The sequence below is a fragment of the Fragaria vesca genome, linkage group LG1 (assembly GCF_000184155.1).
Source record: "Fragaria vesca subsp. vesca linkage group LG1, FraVesHawaii_1.0, whole genome shotgun sequence".
Classification (NCBI taxonomy): domain Eukaryota; kingdom Viridiplantae; phylum Streptophyta; class Magnoliopsida; order Rosales; family Rosaceae; genus Fragaria; species Fragaria vesca.
Genome location: NC_020491.1, coordinates 21,920,975 through 21,928,649, shown reverse-complemented (window position 1 = coordinate 21,928,649; position 7,675 = coordinate 21,920,975). Strand labels below are relative to the sequence as shown.

Below are 7,675 nucleotides of genomic sequence, written 5' to 3'. Positions count from 1 at the left end.
CGCTCCGCACCAATGAGGACTGCCAGTATACAGCCATCTCCAGCCAACCCTTGCGATCTCCCTCTTCTTACCACTAGCCACCGCGAACTCCCCAATCATATTGAGGAGTTTGGCTTCACACTAGACCCATATGGGGTGGAGAAAAAGCCCGTTTGACGACGACATAAGGGCACGTCACCGGATAGGGGAGAAGCTTGCTCGTTGTTTTACTAGGCGCATGCAAGCGCTTTCTAGGTTTATTTTTTCGACAAGTTTAATTGTTTATTTGACATAACCATTTTTTAGCATAACTATAGTTCCTACTTTAGCACCAACATAGGGTTTCCAAACTGCTCGAAGTTGGGTTTGGGTCTTTTGAGCTTGGTATCATCTTTGAGTTTTTGGGCCTTATGCATTTTTAGTTTTATGTTAAAACAATAAATGCTTATAAAGGTGGAAATTTTTAGTCATGATTGGTACACCACAGATGCATGATTGGTACACAAGGATTAGTTAAATTAATTTTCTCTTTTTGTTCAAAAGAAAGAAAGAAGAAAAACAAAATGAGAACCCAAAGAAACATGTATTGGGAAGTTCATGATTTACGATTTTCTACTCTTGCATACTTTCATAGTTTAATAACACGTTACTTACTTGGAATGAGATTGTAAAATAAGAAAATTATTCCGGTGTATAAGATTTTGACGTATTTGATTCGTACATTTACTAACATATATAAGTACTGGAATAAGCGTAATTATCATAAATTGATTTTTGAATAACGTTAACTTGATACCCGTGCCGTGAGAAGAGATAAATTTATAATTTTTTTTTTTGTCTCTAGTTCACAATATTTTTTTATTTCAAGCAAGTAAGAGTAACTTTAGCAGACTCTTTATTTTAGGTTTTAGCTATTTTAGATAGCGTGTTTAGTTTTTTTTAATATTTTTGGAGCTCCAGCAGATTAACCAAAGTTTAGCTATTATAACTTTATTTTATCTCGTTAGCTAAATATAGAGAGCGAAATGACTTATATGATGCTAGCTATAATTTAATACATTCCTTATAAGATATTGTATGTGATATATAAATATATTTAAACTATTTAATCTTTATTTGAAGAATAATGTTGATGTAATGCTAGCTAAAATAAAAGAAATTAATGCAGTCATATTTATAAATTGGTTAACTAAAATAATATTTTAGCTAATTTGATAAAAATATAACTAAAAAATAGTTAACATTGCTACTCTAATGACTAATGACTGTATCAAGTTCCGTTCTCCTCCTCACACTTGACGTAAAGAAGCAAAAGACCGTCGATTCTTGCCGTGGGTTGGCGGCTTGGGTTGTGGGTACGGGCTAACCGGCTAAGCCTGTAATTAATTGGTCCAAAGAATAAGAATACGTGGGGATGAGAAGAGAGAGAATATGAGATGCCGGTGGACCACTACACCCCTCTTTGTTTTCATATATAAAGTCCTCCTCCACCTTCCAAAGTTATACTCTTCCATTTTGCTCTCTCTCTCTGATTTTCTTGCAAACCCCAAACCTCCTCCATCCATGGCCGATCAGCTCACCGACGACCAGATCTCTGAGTTCAAGGAGGCTTTCAGCCTCTTCGACAAGGACGGCGATGGTCAGATCCCTCTTTTCTCTTCAATTTCTCGCTTCGATTTGGATCCCTAGATTTTGTTTTGATCTGTTCCGCTAGCGAAAGATGATTATGTTAGATCTGATGATCGCTCTATGTTTACTCGTTGTTTTGGTTGATTTCGACTGTTGTGGAAGAATCTAGGTTTTTGATTTGGTTTTTGTGATTTTGTTTCTGTGATTTGGTTTCCATGATTTGGCTGTGGAGTAGCAGAAATGATTTGTATGGTTTTTGACTTGTGGATCATGCCAGGTGTTGTTTAGGTCAAGATGAGAGAAACTTGTGATTTGATTTGTTAAAAACCATTTGGATCTGTTAAGTTCATCATTTACAAATTGTGGAAGCAACCAGCAATTTAACATCTAGTTTTACTTTTCCACTTTTGGAATTTAAGTTTTGATTGTGCCACATTGGTTTACTTTTGGATTCTGAAATGGAAGTGTTGTTGTATTATCGGAATTCTCATATATCCTTTCTGTATTCTACTAACTGTCAAGGTGGAGTTAATGTGGGTATGGTATGTTGACTTGTTGGCTCGATTCTTATGTATTGGGTTTACCAGTTGTGGATTATACAAAAACTTGATTTGTATTTGATGCTGGAATCTGATAATTTTTTTGCTTTCAATTGTTTGACATGTGCTTGTTGGTTTCTGAAATTTTGATATTGTCAAGTGTTACTCACGAAATGGAAAGATTCCGTGACTTCCAAATTATTAGTATCGAAATGAATTTTTGGGTGATTTGTTTATATGTTTACGTTCCGGTTTAATCATTTCCTCCCAAAGAAGAACAATAAATTGTGGTCTATGTTATTCAGATCTCTAATTTCTGCATATATTCTAATGCAGGCTGCATTACTACCAAGGAGCTTGGCACTGTTATGCGGTCCCTTGGGCAGAACCCAACCGAGGCTGAGCTTCAGGATATGATCAACGAGGTTGATGCTGATGGGAATGGTACTATTGATTTCCCAGAGTTCCTCAACCTGATGGCTCGTAAGATGAAGGACACTGATTCTGAGGAGGAGCTCAAGGAAGCGTTCCGGGTGTTTGATAAAGACCAGAATGGCTTCATTTCTGCTGCTGAGCTCCGTCATGTTATGACAAATCTGGGCGAGAAGCTGACAGATGAGGAAGTTGATGAGATGATCCGTGAGGCTGATGTGGATGGTGATGGACAGATCAACTATGAGGAGTTCGTCAAAGTCATGATGGCCAAGTGAGGATCGGTTGACCAGAACCAAAATTTGGACTTTAAAACAAAACAAAAAAAGGAACATGGCAGATAAGTTTAAAGAGATTTATATCTCCCATCAGGACATCTTTATTTGGTATCGCTAGCTTTTGGTCCATCCATTTTCTTTTTCTTGTATGCATTATTTGTGGTACTTTTCTGCTAGTATGGACTTGTTTGATCTCTCTTAGTAGCGTTGGTTTGATAGTGTCCTACTCTATTGGTATTTTCATTCTACTTTTGATATCCTGGACCTGGAACATTGGGTGAATTTGATCTTTCAACTTGTGGGTGATTATCATTGTTTATATGTGTCTTGTTTTGTTTGACTCCTGTCCACATCCTTTGTGGGTACTTGCCGACCTTGATCAACCCTGGAATTTGCTGTAGGTATATCATAATAATTAATAAGTAGTTCTTAACATTAAACCTACTAAAGTTTAAACCTACATAAGAAAGTCTTTGGTCAATTATATTCGGAAGTCTACATGGAAAATATGGACACACATTTGTGCATATGTTTGTGTGTAGGTTTGTGATGTTATTTTGATTGTGTATTTGTACGCTGATAAGATATATTGGCATTGCATAGGACACAAAGACTTGTACAACTTAGCTAAGCACACCAATGAATCTCAGAGCTGTGTGGTTGTGAATGTGATTGATAGGACACGTTGATTTAAAGACAGAAGGATGGGGTAAAACATGGGTGATATAGCACCATTAGGTCGTATAGACTTTAGACTTGAGCGCCCTTTTTTATTTAGCGCGCGTTTAGTTTATCAGGTTCAAAATGCAGACCTCCCCACAAACTGGATCATTGTAATGAGTAATACTTGACGCCGGGGTCCTTTTATTAAATCTCTTATGTCGCTCTTCTAATTCCAATCTTGATAATGCGAGTAGCTTAGAGTTTACCCACGAAATTCAGTAATTCGTTGATCCGATTGTAATGCATGTTCATAATGTTGTGCTGGGAGGAATATATGATAGGCAATGCTCCATAGGCTGTTGGGGTATAGGCATTTTTTATACAGAAGAACGTAGTTACTTGGCCGATACTGAAGATTGATGTATCATTCGGGCAACTGTATAGACCTTAACGATTACAGAGTCCCAAGTAAATTTCGATTGGAGTGGGGACTGAATTCCCTGAATTCTACTGGATTTAGTTTATTTTTTAACTCAAATTTTAATCCTCAGGACTGAACAAATGATTTTTGAATTCTAAATTCTAATGTAATCCTCGACACCCAATGTTCCTTTTTTTTTTTTGGTGGTCAAATTAGTTGGTCTTCGATGAGTTTAAGCTGGACGTCACATTCACATACTGAGGTAGTGGCGTCAAACGGTAAACTGTTGTAACGTATTCTCTACTTGAAACAAGATAGGTACATAGTGCATACTGCATACCTACATATAGTCATCATTCTTAATTTCCTGCTTTTCAATTTTCTTTTACATTGTAAAATTTGCAAAGAATTCATAAGAGTTCTCGTTCTTGATTAGGAATTAGGGGGCTTGGCGTCGGCGATGCCATCACGAGTGAACTTGAACACGAATGATACACAAAATTAAACCGCAAACCATTGTGAAATATGATCTCTCGGTGATTACCATAACAAAGTTGTTTAATGACAGGAGAGATGAAAACCGGATGAGCGGGCGTGGGAGCAGGAGCGGGAGTGGGAGGCAGAAGAGTATCCTGGATTCCTCTTCAAGGGAAAACAAGACCAAGAAACACCGTTGCAGACAACGTTTACTCCAATGCTTCTACCTGTAAACTTCTCTAATGTAATGTATCATCATTGTGACCTTGTACATCATAATTCATATAATACCTTCCCAATGAGTGCGGTAAAAAGTAAAGTTATAGCACTTGTAAGTGAAAAAATGTCATCAACGTATTCTCCAAGGTAGAAGAAAAAAACTGAACTTCGCATCCTTTTAGCCTTTTAGCCTTTAAATTAAAGGTCTCATCCAACCCACTAACACCAACACTAATACAAGCTGAGAGATGAAACAATGGCTGCTACAATTCCATTTGCTTTTTCCTCTTCCATTATGATTTACTTATGAATAATGTTAAATGAACCAATTTTTTTTAACCATCATAGGTGGTCAAGTTGTTAAGAGTTTAGGTGTGGAACCCTCATACCCAAAGTTCTAAACCCGCTGTTGATTGGAGTTGAATCTCAATTTATTCTTGGTGGCCAGAAAGGAGGAAACGTTCTGACTTGATCTTCGGGTACGGATTAGTCTCTGGACCTAAAAATTCTTTGAAGAAACCGTGTGATCTTGATAAAAAATAAATAAACAACTTTTTTGAGTACTACTTGTATGTCGGTATGTCATTTTATATGGAGTTAGATCAAAAACTTCTTTAGATACACACACACAGACATACTCCCTCCATATGAATATGGCTAAATCGTATTGAAGAGATCTAAGTTCAATTTCAATATTCAGAAATCCATATATCTATAATGGCGAAGAATGGACAATTTGAGGGTCATATAATATCGAGTATCTGAGTTCTTCAATATCATCTTTCCTCTATTTAAAAAAACTGATGCGGATGGAAAACTCTCATTCGGCTATAAGTATGTAGCCAGCTGCCCCAAACCCATAAGTTTCCGAAGAATCATATAAGAAAATAAGGGAGTACTTGAAGATGTATTGTATTACGTACATGACCGCAGAGGCGCAGACTATTCAGTTCTGATTTTTATCGAATTGCTTTATTAGTTATTACACAATATAATTTTAGATAGTTCCTTAAACGAGTCTTAAAACTAAATAACCATTCAAAAATACGAACATGTATATAAGCGTTACGAGCCTCATTCAATAGAGCGCCTTGAGCCCCTGAAACATCGGCCGATCCTGCACCTAAGCTAGGCGAGCTGACGATGGGTAAGGCAGAGGTTTAAATAAACTTGTAAGGGCGGGTTCGAGATGGAGACCAGCTCTCTGGAAGGAGAGAAGAAAAGCGAACAGAGTAAGAAAAAGAAAAGGAAAAGAGAGGCAGAAAGCCTCGGAGCTAGGCCGGAAATGAGTGTGGAGAGGCGCAACCGACTCTGAGAAAACACGTACGTGCACCAAACTAGCTTGTTCAAATTTGTTAGGTTGGCAAGACTTAAATTAATCATCAAGAAACCATACATAAATACATGCACAATGAATTTGCAATTTTATAGATCACGTACACAATAATAATCAGTATCATCTGCGTTTTTTTGGCTTTTACAAACTAAATGAATTTCATATTGGACAACCCAACTTTGTTAAGTGGAGCCGGTGGAGGGGAATCTTAACTTCCTTTTATCTAGCTCCCTTTTAACTTTGGTAAGTGCTCCTCCTTTTCTATAAATCTCCCTTTAGGAGATACACATAAAATTAAGTAACTGAGCACAAGATGTTAAAAGGGCTACACATTAAGCTAGAGAGAGAGGAAAAGTCGACATAACGAAGAAGGAAAAAAGAAAGGGAAGCAACCACAAGAAGAAATCACCAACCCAACAACTTTAATTTGCAGCAATTCAAACTCATAATTTATTTACCTGCAAATCAAAAGTAACAACAAATGGAATTCGTCAACATATATATATCTGAATATACGGTATCTGCTTTCTGGTTATAAAGATCATAGCTAATTAGATATTATTGTTATTATAAATAAATGCAGATTAGAAAAATGCAAGTGAAAAGGACTTTACCATTTCCCCCAAACACCTTCCTTACGAAAGTAAGAAAGATGATGAGCAGAGCAACTCCTGCTAATAATCCAATGATAATTGCAAATGTCTTCTCTCCCTCACTGTAAGATTTATCTGCAATTCATTCATTGTAGAAATGAAACTTACACGACTTTCTATTTGTACGAGAAATCGATGAAATGTCTTAGATACAATTTGTGTAATTTTAATGGTTGAATAACAAAAACATTCCTCGTGTGTCCAAAAGTGAAAAAGTTACTGGGTGGCGTTCATTCTAAGATAATCAAATGGAGTAATTAACTAGGGTAAAAATGGATAATTACGTACCATGATGCATCTTGGAGTAGAAATGAGCACCGGCAGTTGAGTACCTGGCGTAACACTTGGCCAAGAACATATCACCGTAAACGGCGCCGCCGCACTCACTCTTGACCCGTCCGATTGCCTCCGTCACACAGTCCTGACACTCTGTGAAGCTCAGATCCCCGACGCACTGGGCCAAACCCTGCACGTCCCCGGAGCCTCCCACCCTGTAAGGTCCACCGGAGCCAACCAAAGCAGCCAAAACCGAATCCCTCCGGCTCATTCCATCCGAGTCGTACCCAACAGACGGACCGCATTTCTTGAGCACCACCGTCTTGTCCTCGACGCCGAGAAAGCTGGTGTTGTCGTACTTGATGTAGCAGCCCTGCAGCTGAAGGGCACCGCCGGAGTTGTAGGGGCAGAAGCTGCCGACTTGGCTGACTGCACGGGCGACGCAGGTGGCGCAGTCGGGCATGGAGAGGTCGCCGCGGCATTGGTAGAGGCCGTAGATAACGTCTTGGGGGCTGGAGCCCATAACGGTGTAGTTGTTGTAGGAGGAGTAAGTGGCTGAGTTAACGAGGGAGGTGAGGAGGGAGTTGATGTTGGACTCGTAGGGGGAATTGGGGGCGTACTTCTCCTGCGTGCAGCCTCCGAAGACGAAGGTGTCTGTGGAGGGAGCAGCAGAGAGGTAAGGAATGCAGCAGAGAGAGGAGATCAGAGAAACTATGAATATTGTGGAGAAGGAGACAAGTAGGAGAGAGCTGCTGGTGATGATGATTGCCTAC

At 38.7% G+C, this 7,675-nt stretch overlaps 2 protein-coding genes across 2 annotated transcripts in view; one reads left to right on the top strand and one right to left on the bottom strand.

Annotated features, from left to right (window-relative positions):
* Window positions 1-1,484: 1,484 nt before the first annotated feature.
* LOC101306277 (calmodulin-related protein-like) lies at window positions 1,485-3,164 on the top strand. The gene is made up of 2 exons (XM_004288569.1): window positions 1,485-1,618; window positions 2,484-3,164. Exons 1-2 carry the CDS (start codon window positions 1,543-1,545, stop codon window positions 2,855-2,857), a joined length of 450 nt encoding a protein of 149 aa, XP_004288617.1. The 5' UTR covers window positions 1,485-1,542; the 3' UTR covers window positions 2,858-3,164.
* Window positions 3,165-6,337: 3,173 nt separating this feature from the next.
* LOC101309592 (cysteine-rich repeat secretory protein 60-like) overlaps window positions 6,338-7,675 on the bottom strand; it is a 1,467-nt gene continuing 129 nt past the window's right edge. The window contains exons 2-4 of the mRNA XM_004289541.1: window positions 6,915-7,671; window positions 6,588-6,701; window positions 6,338-6,431 (exon numbers count right to left, since the gene is read on the bottom strand). Coding sequence (XP_004289589.1) covers window positions 6,424-6,431; window positions 6,588-6,701; window positions 6,915-7,671 — 879 coding nt within the window. The 3' untranslated portion in view covers window positions 6,338-6,423. The remainder of the gene's footprint in view (window positions 6,432-6,587; window positions 6,702-6,914; window positions 7,672-7,675) is intronic.

Excerpts from the sequence above, each read along its gene's own strand:
- LOC101306277 (XM_004288569.1), top strand. The coding sequence starts at position 1,543 with ATGGCCGATCAGCTCACCGACGACCAGATCTCTGAGTTCAAGGAGGCT. Across the intron at positions 1,619-2,483 it reads CTTCGACAAGGACGGCGATG|GCTGCATTACTACCAAGGAG; the intron begins GTCAGATCCCTC and ends ATTCTAATGCAG.